The sequence below is a fragment of the Odontesthes bonariensis genome, chromosome 23, assembly GCF_027942865.1.
Source record: "Odontesthes bonariensis isolate fOdoBon6 chromosome 23, fOdoBon6.hap1, whole genome shotgun sequence".
Lineage (NCBI taxonomy): Eukaryota > Metazoa > Chordata > Actinopteri > Atheriniformes > Atherinopsidae > Odontesthes > Odontesthes bonariensis.
The window spans coordinates 3,074,902-3,098,913 of NC_134528.1; the positions used below are offsets into that span (position 1 = coordinate 3,074,902).

A 24,012-nucleotide genomic window follows, 5' to 3' on the forward strand; every position below is an offset into this window, starting at 1 on the left:
GCTCTCTATCTAAGGGATCTTCTGGCACATCTCCTACTATCTCTTCCTCTAATAAATTCTGTTGATCATTCCCTTCCAACTCCACATCACTTCCATCGCTGTCACAGTATGTCTCGTTAACCGCAGCCATTGTAGCCGAGCTGTCAAATTAGCTACAAACGCACTATTGCAGAACAGGCTATGACATTGTTTGACGTGTTATTGTCGACGAATCACATAACATATTTTTGGTCACATGGTCTTAAAAAAATCAAAAACACCCACCTCATGTGTATTTGAACCAATTATTGTGCATTACATGCTGCATGCGTCTTGAAAATAATGATAAATGAACAATGTTGCGTTATGCAGCTACCAGCGTCAATGGGTTAAAAAAAAAAAAAAAAAAAACCCCGAACATTTACATTTTCCCCTGGAGCCAAGGTGTGGCAGCTGCCATACCCAATTGACGCCCATGTGAAGCTGTATGACATCCCATATCAGCAACATCATTTCTGAACATCTTCTTACCCCCTGCTGCGTCCTGTGAGCAGAGTTCCAGCCTCGTTTTGGTGTTGATGAAGGTAGTCCGGCTAGTTGGCTGGGGTTTAAAAAATAAAGCGTTTTGCTTCTCAGAACAATATGCGTTCAGCAGAGTAATACATTTGCATCACAAAATGGTTCTCCAGGAAAAAGTCAGACCTCACAATCTCTTGGCACTATTTTCTCTCCCTTCGTATCACTGCATGCTGCCGCCTGCCGACAGCCGCGACTTCTGGCCAGGGTGAAACCTCACCTCTCTCCTAGTGACCTGGAGAAGGTGATTCATGCTTTTATTTTTTCCAGACTGGATTATTGCAGCTCGTTGTACGTAGGTTTAGTTTAAAACGCTTCTGCTCGGTTTTTAACAGGCACAAAGAGACGGGAACATATAACCCCGGCTCTGGCCTCTCTGCACTTTCTTCCTGTCCGCTTCAGAATTGATTTTAAGATCCTGATGTTTGTTTTTCACACTTTAAACATTCCGGCCCACCTAGTATTTAGCTGAACTCGTACCTGTTCACAGACCAATCAGAGCTCTGAGGTCGGCTAACAAACTTTACCTGGATGTGCCTTAATGCAGGCTAAAAAACTAAAGGCCATCGAGCTTTTGCAGCGGTTGCCCCTAAACTTTGGAATGGGTTACCATGGTTACCGCTGCATATTCGTTCATCAGAAACTCTGGAAATTTTTAAAACATCTCTTAAAACCCACCTTTTCTCCAAGGCTTTCGGACCTGGGTGAAACAAATGTCATCTTTGAGTGTAAATTGAATTTCTTTGTTAAATGTATCTGTTGGATTTTATTGTTATTTATTTATGTAAAGCACTTTGGTCAACCCAGGTTGTTCTAAGGTGCTGTACAAATAAACGTGACCTTGATAAATAAACGTGATCTTTAAGTGGGCTGAGCAGGCGCCCCATGTACAGAGGCTATAGTCCTCGCTGCAGCTGGCCCCGTTTCGAGTCCCGTATCGGACAGCCATGTGCTGCATGTTGTTCCCCCTCTCTCTGCCCCCTGCTTCCTGTCTCCTCAATTATTATTTTTTTAATTCTAAAAATTTATTTAAAAAAATAAATAAAACCTGCGTTAATGCGCGATAAAATATTTATCGGCGTTAAATAATGAACGCGAGTTAACACGATAATAAGGAGTTAACTCGCCCAGCCCTACTTCTAACTAGTTTTACCACTGCTATAGTTTTACAGTTTTACTCTGAATCCCCAAGAGGAACGTCAGCCAATCAAAGCCAATCGAAACACAACAGAATTTCAGCGTGAATGACGAACGTCGAGTCTTTTAACGAAAGCAGGTGGCGTTTTGATAGCCTCTGATTAAACATGCTGTTTATGCAACCATCCATTTGTGGTGGAGGACACACTCCTTTCATTATTCCTGAAAGGTTTGAATGAATAACCATCTGCCGTGCATAATTATTTGTATTTACAAGATTGTGTGTGAATCATCAGTCAACGCAGGGCCTGCCTGCGCGGAGTCGAACCTTTCAAACTAATTGTACGGAGTGAATCATTGATCATGCTCAATGCTTCCCGAGGCGCTGAGATGCTTCGCTGCCGGAATTATAACTCACAGAAACATGCAAATCTTCAGAAGAAGAAAACAGCAAAGAAGCACCAGACTTTCCTTTTCTGATAAAGCTTATTGTTAGGGACGGCTCAGGTGACCCTGAAACATCCCATAGTTAAGCTGCTATAGGCCCAGACTGCTGGGGGAGCTCCCATGATGCACCTCTCCTCCCTCTGCTCGGCTGCTTTGTACAAATCTGTTGAATTGTTTCTTTGGCCTTCATCTATTGCATTGAAACTATACGACGTCGCAGTTTATTAAGAGTTTATTACAGAGATTTAAACAAGTTTTCAAATGGCCTCACTGACTTTTAGACGTGCACCCCGTTCTGAACCCGTCTCAGGGCAGCAGCCATGTTGCTTCGATGCATTTCTTCTTCATGGCCTCAGGAGTACAAATAGTCCCGTAAGCAGAGGTGGGTAGAGCAGCCAAAATTGTACTCAACTAAAAGTACTGTTACTTTAGAATAATATGACTCAAGTAAAAAGGAGTCATCCAAAATATTTTATGAGTAAGAGTAAAAAAGTGCTCGGTGAAAGAACTACTCAAGTACTGAGTAACGTCTGATTTTGTTAACACAAGCATTCAATCAGACAGACAAAAATACTAAATAATCATCTTTAGGCCAATTAGAGTTCATCCAATTGATGAAATAAATTAAAATGAATTAATTCATTACAAAATAGCTTAAAGCAAGGCTGCTCAATTTCTCCATTGATAAAATAATTTCACAACTCTACAACATAAAAATTCATTAAAAAAAACATGTAGAATATAGCATTTACTTTGTTGTCTACAGTAGTAGATCAACTCTCATCTTACTTTGAAGCTCCCAGCTCCAGAAGTGACGTCGACGCAGCTTTAGCTGCAGAGAAGCTATCAGGCTTGTGTTGATAATAATAAACTCCTGGACTATTTTCAAACTTCCAAATGCATCGCTTTGTGAGTACAGACAATATTGGTACTACTGTAGAAGTTTGGTGTCATGGCATGTGATTTTAGTGTGGTAATTTTGGAGATACTGCCAGGGTCCGTTAGCGCTTGTACTAAGCTATTCGGGATAACTCAGTAACTCAGCTGATGTTCAGCCAATATCGAAAAAACTGCGGGTGGGCTACTTGGCTGGATATCACGGTTCAAATGACCCCAGGGTGAATCTACTCCGGAGTATCACTTTAAGTTCATTATTCTGTAGTTTATTGCACTGTACTTGATCATTAAATAATAGAAAAATCTAAAAATGTGTATGTTGCCATATGGCAACACTGTACCATTATGAATTGCTAGCCTGGCATGTTGATAACATTTTATATGTAGTTATAGGCCTATGTTGTTCAAAAGCATATTGTAAACTTTATGGACTCAGGCTCCACTACCATGTAGAGTCATTTAATTATTTTTTCAGGTCCGTCAATTTGACAGATACACATTTGACTGTTGTAGTAAAGTTAATAGAAATTTTAATTGGTGTACACTGATCTTCTATAGTCTACTATAATAATGCACTTTGTGAGTCCTTTCGGCATTGCATGTGATGATATTTGACACATCTTTCTTCAATTTACAGAATGATTACAACAATATTTTATGGTTCCTCATGGGAGAAAGCAAAACTAGCCCTCACAGTGTGGTAGTGAAGATGAATTAGGATTAAGTGTGCAGGTGGCAACATCGTTTTACGACTTGCGAGCATAATCCCAGCCAACCAGTCCCACAAGCTGTTTTTTGATAACTGGTTCAGCAGTGTAGATCTCCAAGTCGCTATAGCACACAGCGATATAGCACAACAATTTGAATTAAACTATGACAAATGTCTTTTTAAATGTTTTTTACTTTCAAATGAGATGCATTCTTTTTTGGTGATCAACTTTTTTTTTTATTGAGAAATGTACAGATATATGTATGTTCTCATCAAATACATTGTTTTATTCCTTAAAGCTATAATGTGTAATATTTCACGGACAATGAATGTCTCCATGTCGCCATTTCCAATGTGGAAACGGAAAATGCGAAACTGATGACATGTCCTTCTACAAATCCTGTAGTTTTAAAATGGCGGAGCAACATGGAGACATTCATTGGAGTGTAACACTCTTATGTACATTCGTATGCTGAATATAAAGAATATAAGAACACTGCACTTTTGTGATGGAGGTAAGTAATAACGATTGAGGTAATACTTGTGAATGATAAGACTCAAATTTGTTAATAGACAACGTGAAATATTACACATTATGACTTTAACAAGAAATCACCAACATATTTTAGAGGAACAACAATATAACAACTCTCCATACCCCTGGCGACTCAGTATGAACCTCCCACCCAGGATCGCTCCCACAAAAATAAAACAAACAAGAGAAAAAATAAATAAAAAATAGATAAAAAATAGATAAATAAATAAGAAATCAAGGTCAGTGGTGCTGCACCCTTTCTTTAATTAGCTTGCATGCTGCTTCCCAGCCCTGCAAAGTCTTGTGGCTGGCTCCGTGCACACGGGCAACAGACCACTCCATCAGGGCAATTTCAAGAAATGAATTGGCCCAATGCTGCCAGGCCAAGGAATGTGGCGGCTGCCATCTAAGGGCTGCTGTGAGGCCTGCCCGTAGAATACGACTATGTTGTAGCGACAAATTTAAAGAAGAGTCATCATTGAGCAAAAGTAAGGCTGGGGAAACAGGGATCTTGATCTTAAGAATATCACTTAAAGTTAGAGATATTTCCCTCCAAAATCCGACCACACCGGGGCACTCCCAGTAAACATGCAAGAATGATCCCGGGGCATTAAGTGAGCAAAGATCTCAATTCAGAGATGTGATAATCTTCATGGAACAACGCCTTCTGGGGGTGAGACTGGTGGTTTGGGTTTTTGGAAACGCCACTAAGGTTTTTCCACACCGTGTCCCAGCAAATCTCTTTGTCATTTACCTCATTTAAATCTCTATTCCAAATGCCCTCTGGTAAGGATTTATAGGGTCCGGAAATGAATTTGTAGAGTTTGGAAAAATGAGATGCATTCTTAACTGTTCAGGCTACTGGGGATTGTTGAGACTATAACATGAGTTTTTAAATAAATGTTATTACAATTTTAAACAAAACTCTCTTGTTTTCATTACTTTCCACTGTCGTACCGTGTTGCCGTATGGCAACAAACCCTAAAAACATAATATTTTTTGAAAATGTCTCTTGATTGAGTTTACTTGGTCTATTTTAAGACAAAAAAAACACCCAAAACATTTTTTTACCAACTGGGATCATAATGCGTACCATAGAGGGTTAAAAAGCTTTGGGGCCTTCTGGGTGAGTCCTGCAGCCTGCCGACTCTGTGCTGAAGCCTCAGCAAACAGCTGCTGTCTGAAGGTCACAGCTTTCCACTGTTGGCCAACTCTCCGTGTGTTTACCTGCGTCTCCTCTGATGTAATCCTGATTCCACCTTTCAACAGAAGATCAACTCAGCATGTTTACTCCAACCAGAGTAAATCCAGAGGATACTTTCTGTAAACGCCAGAGTTTCATCACCTCCTGCTGTTGGGAAACTTTGGAAACTCCAGCGTGTGTTTGTTTCCAGCTGCTGGTTCAGACTTCAGCCTATAAAACCTGCGAGGACGAGGAGGAAGGCTTCATCTGGATCAAGCACTGAGGTCTGAGGATGAGGAGCATCATCGTTTTACTGGGTGAGTTCCTGAGAAATGCTGCTGCCCTTTGTCGGCTGGGTCTCATGTCCTCAGTGGCTGCTGTAAATGCTTCAGTGACCAAACCTGTGTTAGAAATGAGTGTGTTCACCATCACCAACACTGCATTACGCTTTAAAAAGAGAAAATCTGAATTTAGACTAAATTTGTCTGACTTACATGTATCTCTTTCACATAATTAATGCATAGATCTATGCTTTTGGTGTGATATGCAGCCTGAGCCTCGGCAATCTGTCGCAACATCCGTGGCTCTTTCCCAGCTTTGTGCAGGCTGGCTGCGCAGCAGCATGACGCAGCAGAGACTAAAGGCCTCAGTATGCTTCTCCGTCGCTATCTGTCACCGTAGTCACGCAGAGGCATGACGCAGGAGAGACTCATGTTTGGCCAGTCTGAGCGCTCAGAGGCAGAGGGGTTACACTGAAAGGATCAGATTATTGGCTAAATTACAATAAGAACTAGAACATTTTTGATGGGTGCCAATCTACGACCCGTCCTAGCAACAAACCCTTTAATTCAGTTAAAGCTGAGAGTCTCCTGTCACATATAAACTTTGAATGAGGTCTCTGTGATGTCGTATGGCTGAGTTATGAGGTCTCCAAAACAGGTTATTTACAGATAGGTACTTTATTCATCCCAATTTGGGAAATGATTGTGTTGCAACAGTGTACAGTATAAAAGATAAGTAAACAATTAAAGGAAAAACAAGCTAAAAAAGATCATGAGATACTGACTTGCCATGGTGAAACCTGGCTGCTTTAGGCATCATTAGTGAGGAAAACCACACAGAAGGACGGCCTAAGCCAGAGACGGAGGAGGACAGGTTGAGCCTCTTTAGAACAAACAGCTGTTTTGTCAGGTAAAGGTGGTGAGGTATGTGTAACCCTGAGGATGTAAAAGGTAAACTGGGTTTTATTATTCAAAAACAATGCGTGGTTAACAAAAACATGACGATGGAAAAACAAAAGAAACGACTAGGCATGGCATGGAATAAATACTTAACTTAAACAAGAAGCCGTGGCGTGGCATGAGGAGCGACAATCAGGTAACAAGGTAGGGGAGGACATCACAAAAGGACAGGGGAGACTGGAAACTAAATAGGGAACTGGGAGTGATTAGTGACTGGGTGCAGCTGGTGACAATAACAAACAGGTGAGGGGAATGAACTAATGATCAGATGGAAACTGTGGGGAAGACAATGGTAAACTAAATGCAAGACATGAACTGAAAACCAAAACATAACCTAAAACATGATAAAACATCAAACTAAAAACATGGGGAAAATCCCGTGGGCGTGACATGTTTCAATCTATTTAATCTATTTATAAGTCACATTGAAAAAAAAGAGTAACCTGACAATAACAGAAAGGTCTGTTGAGGAGAGTTTTGTCATTTCTATCAAGGTCCTGTTTAAAATACAGGTTTGAAAACTCCCCTCACTGTTGGTGTAAAGGAGAGAAGGAGAGGCTGTTTATCATGGAAATGATGGCAGTGTGTGATGGCGCTGTCTGAATCTGAGGTGATTTGAGAGAAAACTTTAAGGTCCAGCACAAAGATGGAAAGAAGACAAACATAGCTCCATTTTGAGGTACAATTTATCCAGGTTTACAAGACATTGTGGATGTTAGAGAGGTTTGAACCTGTTAATTGGGTCATTAATCTGGAGGCTGTGAGTTTCCTTATTGAAAACAGCTATTTTAATAGTTTTAAAGCCACAGTGTAAAGAAATAATTAACCCTTTAATAGCAGAAAGATGTCCTGAAGACTGTTAGTGCCTCATAATTAGGTGGTATGGGAGACAGGCAGACTGCCCTGTCTGCACTTCTCCTTGGAGATTAATATTGAGGCCTGATTGACCTGATGGATGAAAGCCATGTCTCCACCCTGCTTAAAATGTTCATCAGTAGGTCAACTGGGAGAAGGTCCACTTTTGGAAATGCATGAAGGCCCTGAGTCGGCAGACTTTTCTTGTTTCATTTGTGGTGTTTTACCTGCTGAGCCCGGATATGTTCAGTATCGCTGCTGAATAAACGACACATTCAAGGTTCCAAATGATGCCGTTATGTTCCTTAAACGGCTCGATTTAGTTATCAAAGTTTCATTTTCTTAACAATAAAGATGCCGCGTTTAACCATTCCAGTTCTCTTATAACTGCCTTCTATTATTAAAGAAGTTCAAATCAAATCCTTAATCATTGATAAGTGCACCCCCCTCTCAGAAAATAGTTCTGAGGTCCATGACCCCCATCAGACTCACGGCGTGTGTTGGTGTGTCTCCAGCTGTGCTGTGGGTGTGTGACGGCGTTAAGTTCGGTCAGCTCTGCAACGGGAACCCGAACAACAGAAGAAGGACGTCGGACAGCTTTGGCCAGGGACACTACGGAGCCAGACGGTGAGTCAGCAGCAACCACACTGAGGCCGCCTGACTGGGCGATTAAAGCAGCTGTTAAAGGGATAGTTTGCCTCTTTTGACATGAAGCTGTATGACATCCCATATCAGCAACATCATTTCTGAACATCTTCTTACCCCCTGCTGCGTCCTGTGAGCAGAGTTCCAGCCTCGTTTTGGTGTTGATGAAGGTAGTCCGGCTAGTTGGCTGGGGTTTAAAAAATAAAGCGTTTTGCTTCTCAAAACAATATGCGTTCAACAGAGTAATACATTTGCATCACAAAATGGTTTCTCTCCCTTCGTATCACTGCCTGCTGTGTAGACCGTGCAGACCGAAGTGCAGACCGAGCAGCAAACACTGTAACGTGGCTGTACGCGTTGATATGAAGGGAGAGAAAATAGTGCCAAGCAATTGTGAGGTCTGACTTTTAATGGAGGGACGATTTTGTGATGCAAATGTATTACTCTGTTGAACGCATATTGTTTTGAGAAGCAAAACGCTGATGTTCATAAATGATGTTGCTGATATGGGATGTCATACAGCTTCATGTCAGAAGAGGCGAACTGTCCCTTTAACGGCTGGATGTGCGCTGCTTTCAGGAATGGCAAACTCCACGAAGGGCTGGACATCGTGTGCCAAGACGGGTCGGCCGTCTACGCTCCGTTTGATGTGACGCTACAGGGAAAACTCATCGTCTACAACGATCCCAGAAAGGCGGCCATCGATGAGGGAATCAACCTGAGAGGAGAGGGTGGGTCCGCCACACACACCCTCTGAGCCTGTTGTTGGTTGCATTGTTGATTCATTGATTGAGAGGGTGTGACTCATCCCGCAGGTCTGTGTTTCAAACTGTTCTACGTGAGGCCGGACCGAACCTCTGGGTCAGTGAGGAAGGGGGAGAGGATCGGAACCATGCTGCCCATGCAGACAGTTTACCCAGGAATCACCTCACATGTTCATGTCCAGATGTGTGACAAGAGTGACCCCACAAGTTACTTCTGAGCAGCTCTGAAGAGCCCGACCACCAACCAAGAGCCCGCTCTGCCCCCAGAGGACCGGACCGGACCAACCGAGGCCTCTATGTGTTGGTACTGAAATGTTTGACCCACAGGGCAGCAGTCAATAAAACAATCTAATATAAAAATGGGTTTTATTGTGTTGATTTAAATCAGTATGAGCTCTGTGCTCTTTAACACTCTTCTGTGAAGTGTTCTGTTTGGTGCCGCCAGCTGCTGATCATGTTATGACCACATATTCCCACATTAGAGAGCAACAGTGGACGGCTACAGCCAGAAGAAGGCTGGAATTAAGCTCAAAGGATGGCAACTGGTGACAGTTTATAAGTGAATACATAAATGAGTTGTTGAGAAGATCATTCGTACATTAAATACTCAAATCAACTTGCATTGTATCAAACATTAATATGTGGAAACAGCCAATTAAAGGGTTTAGAAAAAGCCACAAATTACAAAAGAGTAGCAGTTACGCTGTGCACACCTCCGGCTGAGTTCCTCAAGGCTCTGGATGTTGTGGGGCTGTCTTGGTGGACACGCCTCTGCAGCATCGCGTGGACATCGGGGGCAGTGCCTCTGGACTGGCAGATCGGGGTGGTGGTCCCCCTCTTTAAAATGGGGGACCGGAGGGTGTGTTCCAACTATAGGGGGATCACACTCCTCAGCCTCCCTGGTAAGGTCTATTCGGGGGTACTGGAGAGGAGGATCCGACGGATAGTCGAATCTCGGATTCAGGAGGTGCAGTGTGGATTTCGTCCTGGCCGTGGAACAGTGGACCAGCTCTATACCCTCCGCAGGATCCTGGAGGGAGCATGGGAGTTCCCCCAACCAGTCTACATGTGTTTTGTGGACTTGGAGAAGGCGTTCGACCGTGTCCCTCGGGGACTCTTGTGGGGGGTGCTCCGGGAGTATGGAGTGCCGGACCCCTTGATACAGGCTGTTCGGTCTCTGTATGACCGGTGTCAGAGTTTGGTCCGCATTGCCGGCAGTAAGTCGGACATGTTTCCTGTGAGGGTTGGACTCCATCAGGGCTGCCCTTTGTCACCGATTCTGTTCATAATTTTTATGGACAGAATTTCTAGGCACAGCCAGGGCGTTGAGGGGGTCCGTTTTGGCGACCTCAGAATCGGGTCTCTGCTTTTTGCGGACGATGTGGTTCTGTTGGCGTCGTCGGGCCGTGACCTTCAGCTCTCACTGGAGCGGTTCGCAGCCGAGTGTGAAGCGGCTGGGATGACCATCAGCACCTCCAAATCTGAGACCATGGTCCTCGGCCGGAAAAGGGTGGAATGCTCTCTCCGGGTCGGGAATGAGATCCTTCTCCAAGTGGAGGAGTTCAAGTATCTCGGGGTCTTGTTCACGAGTGAGGGACGAATGGAGCAGGAGATTGACAGACGGATTGGTGCGGCGTCTGCAGTGATGCGGGCTCTGCACCGGCCCGTCGTGGTGAAGAAGGAGCTGAGCCAGAAGGCCAAGCTCTCGATTTACCGGTCAATCTATGTTCCTACCCTCACCTATGGTCACGAGCTGTGGGTAGTGACCGAAAGAACGAGATCGCGAATACAAGCGGCCGAAATGAGTTTCCTCCGCAGGGTGTCTGGGCTCTCCCTTAGAGATAGGGTGAGAAGCTCGGTCATCCGGGAGGGGCTCGGAGTAGAACCGCTGCTCCTCCGCATCCAGAGGAGTCAGATGAGGTGGCTCGGGCATCTGGTTAGGATGCCTCCTGGACGCCTCCCCGGTGAGGTTTTCCGGGCCCGTCCCACTGGGAGGAGGCCCCTGGGAAGACCCAGGACACGTTGGAGAGACTATGTCTCTCGGCTGGCCTGGGAACGCCTCGGGGTCCCCCCAGAGGAGCTGGAGGAAGTGGCCGGGGACAGGGACGTCTGGGTCTCTTTGCTCAAGCTGCTGCCCCCGCGACCAGATCCCCGGACCAGCGGAAGATGATGGATGGATGGATGGGCATCTCCGGCTTGGTCCATCACTGTTGATGAGAAAGCATGGTTTGCTAGCATCTGCTGCTAGCTTACAGCTACATGCTAAACTGTTTCCCTCTGGGATCAACAGAGGAACTATCTGTATCTGTATATAGAGCTGGAGGGTTGTTGGTCTGACTGCAGGAACAGCTTCATCATGTCTGTGTTTCTGCATTAAATCACACAGCAGGTGTCCAGCTGTTTGTAAAAATGTTTGTTCTTTGTTCTTAGACATTATGAATTAAATAAGTCTAAGTACTTTTCCATGATGACCTAAAGGGATCCAGGAATAAGGAGACAAAACAATTGGGAAAGCCTGGGAAAGCAAGGGCAGATTCACACACACACATTGTTTTGGGCTGATCCAGAGAATATGACGAAGCATGTTGAACCTACTCATGTCCAATCATACTCGGTCGAGTGTGAGTCCAACCTATGAGGCTATAAATACAAATTACAACCGGAAATCAAGGCTCTGTCTGACGGATTCCTGCAAGAGTCCAGCGCAGAGATACTTCACTTGTTGCCACTGAAAGACTTCATTTTCACTTGAATTACTCCGGTCCGTTCTTGAGCTTCCAATTAAAAGAACCGAATCTAACATGTTGACGGCAGCTAACGGAGGTAAACGCAGCTAAAGCAGGTAAACACAGCTAACGCAGTTAAACGCAGCTAACGCAGGTAAACGCAGCTAAAGCAGGTAAACACAGCTAACGCAGTTAAACGCAGCTAACGCAGGTAAACGCAGCTAACGCAGGTAAACGCAGCTAACGCAGGTAAACGAAGCTAATGCAGGTAAACGCAGGTAAACACAGCTAACGCAGGTAAACACAGCTAACGCAGTTAAATGCAGCTAACGCAGGTAAACGCAGCTAAAGCAGGTAAACACAGCTAACGCAGTTAAACGCAGCTAACGCAGGTAAACGCAGCTAACGCAGGTAAACGCAGCTAAAGCAGGTAAACACAGCTAACGCAGTTAAACGCAGCTAACGCAGGTAAACGCAGCTAACGCAGGTAAACGAAGCTAATGCAGGTAAACGCAGGTAAACACAGCTAACGCAGGTAAACGCAGCCAACGCAGGTAAACGCAGCTAATGCAGGTAAACGCAGGTAAACGCAGGTAAACGCAGGTAAACGCAGCTAACGCAGTTAAACGCAGCTAACGCAGGTACACGAAGCTAATGCAGGTAAACGCAGGTAAACGCAGCTAACGCAGGTAAACGAAGCTAACGCAGGTAAACACAGCTAACGCATAAAAAGGTTAATGTTAAAAGTGAATAAACAACTCAAATTGTGTTCCTATCAATCCACACAGTGTAGGACTACGTACACAGCAGGCGGCAGATATGCCATAGCTTGTTGAACAGAGCCTTATAGTGGTTGAGTACAGGTGTCGTGCCAAAAAGTGATTGTCTGCCAGAATCTGATTTGCCGCCGCGGGAGCGCGCACAGCAGCCCGTTGAGCGGTAGCGAGAAACCGTCTGCTTTTCTCTGAATTAAGCGATCATACTATGCAGACACACACAACTGCATTGTAATGTAGACCTAATTATAGCTTTGAAAGTTTGACGTTTATCACATAAAGACAATTACGTGATAAACATGTATCTGTGCTCGGTATATCTGATGACTTTGTAGAGCCCTGTCTTTGGAAATTAGGCTGTAATGAATATGATTTAGGCTATTGGCGGATTTTCAATAAAGATATGATAACGTTTACAACGATCCTCGTGACTGCTTTGATTTTTATTGGATCTGGGCCCTTCGTAGTATTTGCTTCCCATGTTTGGATGCGTTTTGCAGTTAAAAATCAGTTTTCACCTGCCAAAAACTGATTGAAGGCCAAATACAGTCCGGATCTCGCTTTTGCAATATTTGCACCGTGCCTTGGACGGATCTTGCGGGACAGGTGCAATCCATACTTTTAGGACGTCCTCCTGCATTACACTGATATGAAAAAAAAACAAAAACTTTGTAACACTGTGAATGATGCTTGTTATGTGGTTAATGAGTACTATGTTTCAGAATTTAAGTATTACTCAAATATTAAATGTTTTCATGTGAAAAACGTTGTTGGGCGGTTTTTTGCTGAAGTGGGCGGGTTTTGGAACGTGATTGGGCGGAAATCGCTCAACCTAATCTGGCAACACTGGCTGGAACTTCAGTCCCAAAGCGGATACCAAAGAGACTGGTTTCTGTGAAAGTGCTGTCGGAGTTTCAATCATTTCCCATGGTTTCCATTTCCATCCTCACACACATACACTTTTGTAAATATTACACTGTAAATAAGAAACACATCCTTGTTGTTTAGAAGTTTTGTCAATAATATTCCTGTTGTGCTTTTGTTGTCGTGTTAGCTAGTAGTTTTGTCACAATGGCAACTATGCTCGCAGCTAAGCAGTTAGCAACACCAAATGTAGTTGACATGCTTTTAGCCAAGCGTCAAACTCTAAGTATTAATTATGACAGTGAAAAATGCTCCTCAGATTCTGATCCAGCCATTTACAGGCCTTAGATTCCATCATACTTGATTTTGGCCTTGCTGTGTGAATTTTCAAAGTCTATGCCTTCTTTCTGTGTATTTGCTGAGCATACTTGTCATACTAGACACAGCTATGTTATAACTAATTCTTTTTAACTTTGCTATCTTCTGCTTTGGGATGGCTCGAGCCACTACAACCCTGAACGCGTAATATGGGCTTCCCCTGTTTTAAAAGTCAGCAGCCACCACTGTATGTAGCCCATATGTAACCTAAAAAACAAACATTCACCTATCCATGGGGGGAAAAACGAGTTTAGGAAACTTAGCGCTACATGTTTCCTCAAGTTAGATGTTGAGTTTCTGCTGAAATGTGCGTTTGTTTTGGTTGACACAGAAGACACATAATGTAGCTGCTGTTTCTCACTCTTTGTAAGGTAAACATGCTTTCAGTATGAGGCCTCGTCTGCGTCTTCATTTCCCACCGTTGGTTCTGACATTTTTCATCTGTTTCTTTCTTTGTTTGCTACGACTGCTAATGCTAAAGCTAACCCGTCCCGCCGCTGAGATTGAGTACGGTCACGTGACCAGACTGCACGGCTGCGTCTGATTGGTGGAACACAGTCAGGTGGTAGAACCTTTGGCGGAAGTCTCTCTCTCTGTCAGAATAAAACATTAAAATGAGGCGTACGCGGGGGGATAAAAATAATGAGGCGTAGAATACCAAAGAGGTAAGAAGAAAAGTAACCAGCTCATTGTAGCCTAATGTAGCGGAGTAAGAGGACAGTTTCTGCTGCACACATCTACTCAAGGAAAAGTAAAAAGTATAGAGATTTAAAACTACTCCTAGAAGTGTAATGTTTTCAAAAACTTACTCAAGTAAATGTAACTCGTTGCTACCCACCTCTGGCTGTAAGACAACAGACATGTGGATCCAGTGGTTTCTGTGTAAATCCAAACTTTTCGAGTTTCCACTGAGCAGTTTGAAGTGAACTCGGCTGTGTGTCTCCAGAGGAGGGGGGGGGGGGGGGGGCAGTACAGGCCATGTTGTTCGTGGTTGTAATTCAGAAGAAAAAGGACTTGTTCCAACGGGAAACAAACTTCAAAGAGAAAAAGTTCACAAGCAGAAAATAGAGAAAGCTCCTCAGAAATAACTGTCATCTCTGGGAAGTTGACGGTCGGTCGTGGGAGTTTTACGGTTTCGGCTCAGACCAAAAACAGCAGATGAATCACGTCTTTTTAATCCTATCGAGTCAGACGACATTCTCATAGATGCTCCCACTGATGTGCCGTAAACACAGGCAGAAGCAATCTAACATATTCTGAATGTGAATGAAAACAGCAGAGGAAAGCCAGCTTCAGAATCAGCAGAAACAAGATGGCTGCTCAAATCCCTGCACTTTTATTCCATTCACCTGCCGGCTCAGGTATTAATCAGCCTCTGATTAGACAGCTGGAGAGGCCAGAGGTTGTGAGGTCCAAAGATGGGAAAACACTGTCTCTGTTAGAATCTAATTACCGGCAGCTTCCACTGACACTCCTGTGTTTGGACCTCTGAAATGACAGAATTAAAATGCAGCTCAGCTGCTTGAATCTTCCAGTTGATTTGCTTAAGACCTAGATGGCTGCTCGGTGTCATGTCTGGAGATCTGGCGTAATCATCACACGTCCAGTCGAGCTTAGTCTGTATAATTGCATGGAGTCCACTAATATGCAGCAGCAATTATATAAAGTTCTGACTCGGACAAAACGTAGAAGGAAGCCAGAAGACATCTGGACAATCTTAAGAGTTACGGTTGATTTAGGCTGTGTTTGAAACCGCATACTACTCCTACTACTCATACTGACTTTTTTCCCGGATGCATACTAGATTCTCCTAAATGTTGGGTATGCATCATGAGGTTACTACTCATACTCAAACTACCCAAGATGCAACGTAACGTGACGTCGCCGATCGTCATTTCCTGTCAAAACGGCAGTTTCAAGCTAGCTACAACGAGGGTAGGTTCACTTCCTGTTTTCAAAACAAAAGCACCAATTGTATGGTAATGGCTTTCCCTATGATAAAAGGCAACGGGTATTTTATTTTGTGAAAATAACCAGAAGCGCGTAGCTCACTGCGGCTAGCTTTAGTAGCGCCGAATTCGTGGGAACAAAATTGTAAACAGCCGGTATTTTGTCAGGTTTTCAACACGTTGGGGATCTAAACGACTACTTTCTCACCTGAAAATGTTTCAAATGTTGCTAAAGTTTACAGAGTTTAGAGCTTAAGGGAAATCAGCTTCAGGCCGGCTGATTTCGGCTCGGGCAGGAGCGAAATGCATTGTGGGTAAACGCTCTGCATACTGTCTGATCGATGAGTATGCAGTATGGAAGTATGTAGTATGTAATATGCGGTTTCGAACACAGCCTTAGTCTTAAATAATAAAACAGGGGTGGTCCGTGGCGTTGTGGGTTGAGCAGGCGCCCCATGTACAGAGGCTATAGTCCTCGCTGCAGCTGGCCCTGTCCTGCATGTTGTTCCCCCTCTCTCTGCCCCCTGCTTCCTGTCTCTCTGAACTATCCATCAAAGGCACAAAACCCTAAAAAAACAAACAAAAAAACTGCATTAATGCACAATAGAACACGGAGTTACTGCGTCTCTGTGGGTCACCGAAGCTTCCTATTCTTCACCTAAACGGAAGGACGGCACAAAACATGTTGATTCGTTTTCAGTTCGAATGAATGAAAATCCGTCAGGTGACTGAACTCATCACGTGTACTCAGTCACATCCTTTCCCTTCCAGGGAAATGTTGATTTTTACACAGGTTAGCATCCATCTTCATTAAAAAACTGTGCCGAATTTAAAATCTTTGAAATGAAAGTTAACGCTGCTGAGGTCCCAAATCTGGCAGTTTAAAACGCTAAAGACGGACATCTTGATCACCTGAAAACCGACGGAGGGCTCGCGGCAGCGGGGCTCTTAAGATGAGACGAGATGAAACCTGAGTTACACCCGCAGGGAAATCAGGCCCCCGCAGAAGCAGCAGAAGTAATGGGATTCATCAGGACAAAAAACGACAAGTGGAATAAAGGCTCGCAAACAGAGTATTCAAAAAAAAAAAAGCAATAAGAGGAAGAGACGGCGCATCTAAAAACAATTTGGCAAAATGGAGGGAATGCTGGAGCTTCACAGAAAGGAGCTGCCGCCGGCGGCTGTGCAGAGATACGGTGCAGGGAGGATGACGCCGTGTGGCAGGAGCCACGGGGTTACCATGGTAACAGAGAAAATTATTTAGATGCCCAGAAGACGGCCAAAAAAGTTAAATCTGCTCCAAAGTTTTACAGCTGCTTCAGGAGGAGTTTAATAATCCATCCTTCAACGTCGATAATGTTTAATATCCCCGGGATGAAATGTGATTTAGAGCCTGACGGGTTCAGATGGCCGTCACAGGAACCGCCGGATAAAAACAAATTAAAGCTCTAAAAGGTTTTAACCACATCCGATTCAAGTCGCATAATTATTCAAAATACAGCAACAGGTCAGACAGTTCAGTTCGGTCATCCTGCCTGTTCGCAGGACAACCATTCAATTCATTTTTATTTATATAGCGCCAAATGCAACAAATGTCATCTCAAGACACTTAGATATAAAGTCCAATTCAAGCCAATTGGAATTCAATTCATTGTAATTATAATTATTTTCAAAATAATCCAATTCATTCATTTTGAGCCAATTCAAAAACAGTTTCCTAGCTAAGGAAACCAACAGATTGCACCGAAACTTGTCTTCAGTCCAATCTCCCGTCCTGAGCGTGCCTGAGGCGACTGTAGAGAGGAACGACTCCCTTTGAACAGGAAGAAATCGCTGGCAGAACCAGAACCAGGAAGGGGGGCCATCAGAACCAGAACCAGGAAGGGTGGCCATCAGGACCAGAACCAGGAAGGGTGGCCATCAGAACCAGAACCAGGAAGGGGGGCCATCAGGACCAGAACCAGAACCAGGAAGGGTGGCCATCAGAACCAGAACCAGGAAGGGGGGCCATCAGGACCAGAACCAGAACCAGGAAGGGTGGCCATCAGAACCAGAACCAGGAAGGGGGGCCATCAGGACCAGAACCAGGAAGGGGGGCCATCAGAACCAGAACCAGGAAGGGGGGCCATCAGGACCAGAACCAGGAAGGGTGGCCATCAGGACCAGAACCAGGGAGGGGGGCCATAAGAACCAGAACCAGGAAGGGTGGCCATCCGCCTCCACCAGCTGGGATTTGAGAAGACAGAAAGGGGGGAAAAACCCTGTAACACCATTCAATGGATACCTGTTGGAACAGGGAAACACGAGTTAATGACCACAATAATATCACATATACATAAAGAGAATAAAGTGAGGAAAGGTGTGACAGATGAGCTCCCTCAGCAGGCTGGGCCTATAGCAGCTTAACTATGGGATGTTTCAGGATCACCTCAGCCATCCCTAACTATAAGCTTTATCACAAAGGAAAGTTTTAAGCCTGGTCTTAAAAGTGGAAAGGGTGTCTGCTTCCCGGACATTTACTGGCAGCTGGTTCCACAGAGAGGGGCCTGATAACTGAAGGCTCTGCCTCCCTAACTGGCAGCTGGTTCCACAGAGAGGGGCCTGATAACTGAAGGCTCTGCCTCCCAAACTGGCAGCTGGTTCCACAGAGAGGGGCCTGATAACTGAAGGCTCTGCCTCCCTAACTGGCAGCTGGTTCCACAGAGAGGGGCCTGATAACTGAAGGCTCTGCCTCCCAAACTGGCAGCTGGTTCCACAGAGAGGGGCCTGATAACTGAAGGCTCTGCCTCCCAAACTGGCAGCTGGTTCCACAGAGAGGGGCCCGATAACTGAAGGCTCTGCCTCCCAAACTGGCAGCTGGTTCCACAGAGAGGGGCCTGATAACTGAAGGCTCTGCCTCCCAAACTGGCAGCTGGTTCCACAGAGAGGGGCCTGATAACTGAAGGCTCTGCCTCCCAAACTGGCAGCTGGTTCCACAGAGAGGGGCCTGATAACTGAAGGCTCTGCCTCCCAAACTGGCAGCTGGTTCCACAGAGAGGGGCCTGATAACTGAAGGCTCTGCCTCCCAAACTGGCAGCTGGTTCCACAGAGAGGGGCCTGATAACTGAAGGCTCTGCCTCCCTAACTGGCAGCTGGTTCCACAGAGAGGGGCCTGATGACTGAAGGCTCTGCCTCCCAAACTGGCAGCTGGTTCCACAGAGAGGGGCCTGATAACTGAAGGCTCTGCCTCCCAAACTGGCAGCTGGTTCCACAGAGAGGGGCCTGATAACTGAAGGCTCTGCCTCCCAAACTGGCAGCTGGTTCCCCAGAGAGGGGCCTGATAACTGAAGGCTCTGCCTCCCAAACTGGCAGCTGGATCCACAGAGAGGGGCCTGATAACTGAAGGCTCTTTAAGGAAAATGTCTTATAATGAGATCTTTAAGATTTGATGGAGCTCGGTCATAAGTTTAATGAATTTAACAGGGAGCCAATGAAGAGAAGCTAAAACTGGAGAAATATGATCTCTCCTGTTAGTTCTCATCAGAACAGAACCCAACAGAACCCAACAGAACCCAACAGAACCCGATGACTGGAGCCCATGTTGCCGCTGATTCTTATCTGATTTTGCATTGCTAAATAGCATTTAGCATTTCTCTTAAAAACCTGCCAAACACGCCAAAACTCAGCTGGAACTCGGCTTACAGGACGCAGCAGGGGGTAAGAAGATGTTCATAAATGATGTTGCTGATATGGGATGTCATACAGCTTCATGTCAAAAAGAGGCGAACTATCCCTTTAAGGCTGTGAGTTGCATCAGAATTCATCCACTGATAACATGCAGTTAAGCTGTAGCAGAACATTTGGTAAATAAATAGTGTGCTGACAGTCATTTTTATCATTTTATCATAAAAAAGCAGCTGAAGCAGAGATTTACTGTGAGGACATAATCACAGAGATAGAATCTTTTAAGGAAACACCAGAGTAACAGGCACAGCCAGCATATTACCCACAGTCGTAATTATCCGTGTGAAGCCTGGCGTTCACCGAGCAGGACTCATTGGGATGAATTAAAGGAAGCATTGAAGCAAATAATTTGGGTTGAAGAATCTTTGAGTTATTGGAGGACTTCCTTTTACACACAGCGTATCAAAGCTGATGGAACAATAAAGCTGGAGACAGGCCCTGTTTCCTGCAGCGTAACTACACTTGATGGGGATTCGATACCTTATGTTGAGCTCCATTGAAAAAATGATTAAATTGGTCTGAAACTGCAGAGCTATGAATAATGGTTCTGCACAACACATAAAAAAAGAGGAAGACCTCAGAGAAAAACCTCCAAACTTGGGCCTTCTGCAGGCAGTTCTGTGGCTCCTCTGAAACTGTAAAGTCACATCAGCTCCATCAGATAAATTAATTAATTAAAAAAACAAACAAACAAACAAAAACATGCTCCATCATATAAATAAATTAATAATAAAAAAAAATTATAAAAAAAACATGCTCCATCAGATAAAAAAAACAAATAAAACAAAACATGCTCCATCAGATAAATAAATAAAAACAAACAAAAACATGCTCCATCAGATAAATAAATAAATAAAAAAATAAATTAAAAAAACATGCTTCATTAGATAAATAAATAAAAACAAACAAAAACATACTCCATCAGATAAATAAATAAAAACAAACAAAAACATGCTCCATCAGATAAATAAATAAATAAAAAAATAAATTAAAAAAACATGCTTCATTAGATAAATAAATAAAAACAAACAAAAACATACTCCATCAGATAAATAAATAAAAACAAACAAACAAACAAAACATTAAAGTCTATTTATTTTAAACAAAAAGCAAATTAACATGACAGGATTCCTTCGTCGGCAGGTAGAAAATCTGTCTGCTCCCACACCTGTGTTCGATTCTAGGTTCACTGGCGACATCACAGGCCTCTAAAAAAGGGAGTGCCCATTCCACTCAGTTTTCTCACTTGCTCCCCCAAAGGTCCTCAACTTCCAGCCTGCAGCATTCCATTGGCTATCAGATAGCCTGTAGCCTACGTCACTGATAGAAATCTGCCTCCCTTTATCTTTTGCCCGTTTCTACTCTTCTTCTCTTTTTTTAAATTAAAAAAAAATTTAATTTTCTTATTTATTTCTTTATTTAGTCATTTATTATTATTATTGTAATTAGTTAGTAGTAGTATTTTTTACTAGCATTGGTATTATTGTTGTTAATATACAATCATTGTAAATATTTATAATTTTTTTTGAGCTACTTGACTAATTTGAATTTCACCCATTGGGGGATGAATAAAGTATTTTTCTATTTCTATTCTATTCTAAACTGGGCACCTGATGGCTTCTTTGGTCTTTCACCATGATGATGATCCATGATGACTCCACATTATTACCTTTGCTTTTCCCATTAACGCCGTCCGCTCACCCGTCAATCAACCGGAGTCACGGGACGTAAACACATTCACAGAGATGAGTGCACAGATTTTTTATTTTTTTTATTTTTGTATTTTTTCACACATCCCAGCTAATTACATGAAGGTATATGGGGCTATGTTCATTTTAGGAATTAAATACAGTTTATTTGGACTGGAAGCAGTTTGTGTGAAATGAGTGGTACTCTAGAAAACTGGCGATTAATTATTTTTTTTGAGTGTACCCTTACATAGAGTGCGCCCTGGGCGGTCGCTCACATTGCCCATAGCAAAAACCGGCCCTGAGGTTAAACATCCTCATCATCTTTCCTGTGAAATGTTCCGACACCTTAACACAGATCTGAGTTAAACTCCTCAAACCTCTGACTGTCCAACACGTTTATCTAGTTTATCATCAGCTGCTCTGTTTGATTGGTGGAGTAATGAGATATCAATACCAACACGAGGAAGGAGGGGAGCGGCCGCAGAGGTCGGCCTGCGAGTATTACTTTCCCATTAATAAACATTATATCCTGGAAGAGGATAAACAATGGATTAGCTTTGTTTGCTCTGCAGAGGCCACAATTATACCGTTGTTGATTAAAGTAAGAGGCTGGCTGAGACTGTAAGTGTTTGTGTGCTCTATGAGGGTGAAACAAATCCATGTGGCAGGAAATATCTCCGTTTGTGTTCTTCATTCTTTCCAGTTGATGTCTTGATTTGTTTTGAACTTTTTGAGTTCGCATTTCACCCAAAAAACACCAGCAGAGATTTCACACGTAATTATTCACACAACCGGGAGAAGTTCTGTCAGTTTGCTGCAGGCCTCAGTCAGCATGCTAAAGGTTAAAGTTCATGACAGCACAGTTAGAAACAGACTGAACAAGTATGGCTTGTGTGGAAGGGCTGCAGGATTTAGCCTCTTCTCTCTAAAAAGAACATGGCAGCACAGCTTAGGTTTGCAAAGCTGCATCTGAACAAACCACAAGACTTCTGGAACAATGTCCTTTGGACAGACAAGAGCAAAGTGGAGATGTTTGCTCATAATGCACAGCAGCACGTTTGGAGGAAACCAAACACAGCATATTAGCACAAACACCTCACACCAGCTGTCAAGCACGGTGGTGGAGGGCTGATGATCTGGGCTGGTTCTGCAGCCACAGGACTGGGCTGGGCTGAAACTGGCTCATCAACAGGACAAAGATCACAAACACAGCAGCAGATCTACAGCAGAATGTGTGAAGAATAGAAGAATCAAGGTGTTGCAACGGTCCAGTCAGAGTCCAGACCTCAGCCTGACTGAGGTAAGGGTCTTTCGGTGTAATCACAGACATGTGAGGCATCAGGATGTGTCAGAACCAGTCAGGCCCACGTGTACCTTTGGTTTTAAACTGCATTTTGTGGTCAGTTGCTGTTATATTAACTTGTTCATCCTGTTCCTATACTTCCTGTTCCCATACTTCCTGTCTCTATACTTCCTGTTCCTATACTTCCTGTCCCTATACTTCCTGTCCCTATACTTCCTGTTCCTATACTTCTTGTTCCTATACTTCCTGTTCCCATACTTCTTGTTCCAATACTTCCTGTCCCTATACTTCCTGTCCCTATACTTCCTGTTCCTATACTTCTTGTTCCTATACTTCCTGTTCCTATACTTCTTGTTCCAATACTTCCTGTTCCTATACTTCTTCTTCTTATACTTCCTGTTTCTATACTTACTGTTCCTATACTTCCTGTCCCTATACGTCCTGTCCCTATACTTCCTGTTCCTATACTTCCTGTCCCTATACTTCCTGTTCCTATACTTCTTGTTCCTATACTTCTTGTTCCTGTACTTCCTGTTCCTATACTTCTTGTCCCTATACATCTTGTTCCTATACTTCCTGTTCCCACACTTCTTGTCCCAATACTTCCTGTTCCTATACTTCTTCTCCCTATACTTCCTGTTTCTATACTTCCTATCCCTATACTTCCTGCCCCTATACTTCCTGTTCCCACACTTCTTGTCCCTATACTTCCTGTCCCTATACTTCCTGTTTCTATACTTCCTGTCCCTATACTTCCTGTTCCTATACTTCCTGTCCCTTTACTTCCTGTTCCTATACTTCCTATCCCTTTACTTCCTGTCCCTTTACTTCCTGTCCCTATACGTCCTGTTCCTATACTTCTTGTTTCTATACTTCCTGTTCCTATACTTCCTGTTCCTATACTTCTTGTTCCTATACTTCTTCTCCCTATACTTCCTGTTTATATACTTCCTGTTTATATACTTCCTGTTCCTATACTTCCTGTCCCTATACTTCCTGTTTCTATACTTCCTGTCCCTATACTTCCTGTTCCTATACTTCCTGTTCCTATACTTCCTGTTCCTATACTTCCTATCCCTTTACTTCCTGTCCCTTTACTTCCTGTCCCTATACGTCCTGTTCCTATACTTCTTGTTTCTATACTTCCTGTTCCTATACTTCCTGTTCCTATACTTCTTGTTCCTATACTTCTTCTCCCTATACTTCCTGTTTATATACTTCCTGTTTATATACTTCCTGTTTATATACTTCCTGTTCCTATACTTCCTGTCCCTATACTTCCTGTTTCTATACTTCCTATCCCTATACTTCCTGCCCCTATACTTCCTGTCCCTATACTTCCTGTTTCTATACTTCCTGTCTCTATACTTCCTGTCCCTATACTTCCTGTCTCTATACTTCCTGTCTCTATACTTCCTCCCCCTACACTTCCTGTTCCTATACTTCCTGTCCCTATACTTCCTGTCCCTATACTTCCTGTTTCTATACTTCCTGTCCCTATACTTCCTGTTCCTATACTTCCTGTTTCTATACTTCTTGTTCCTATACTTCCTGTCCCTATACTTCCTGTCCCTATACTTCCTGTCCCTATACTTCCTGTCCCTATACTTCCTGTTCCTATACTTCTTGTTACT

The 24,012-nt window shown here is 43.7% G+C and overlaps 1 protein-coding gene across 1 annotated transcript; it reads left to right on the forward strand.

Moving 5' to 3' along the window:
• The first annotated feature begins 5,574 nt into the window (after nucleotides 1-5,574).
• On the forward strand, nucleotides 5,575-9,301 carry LOC142373705 (leukocyte cell-derived chemotaxin-2-like). Its single transcript, XM_075457081.1, has 4 exons — nucleotides 5,575-5,780; nucleotides 8,075-8,186; nucleotides 8,784-8,935; nucleotides 9,020-9,301. The coding sequence occupies exons 1-4, from the start codon at nucleotides 5,756-5,758 to the stop codon at nucleotides 9,184-9,186; spliced, it is 456 nt and encodes a 151-aa protein (XP_075313196.1). The 5' UTR covers nucleotides 5,575-5,755; the 3' UTR covers nucleotides 9,187-9,301.
• Nucleotides 9,302-24,012: the final 14,711 nt, after the last annotated feature.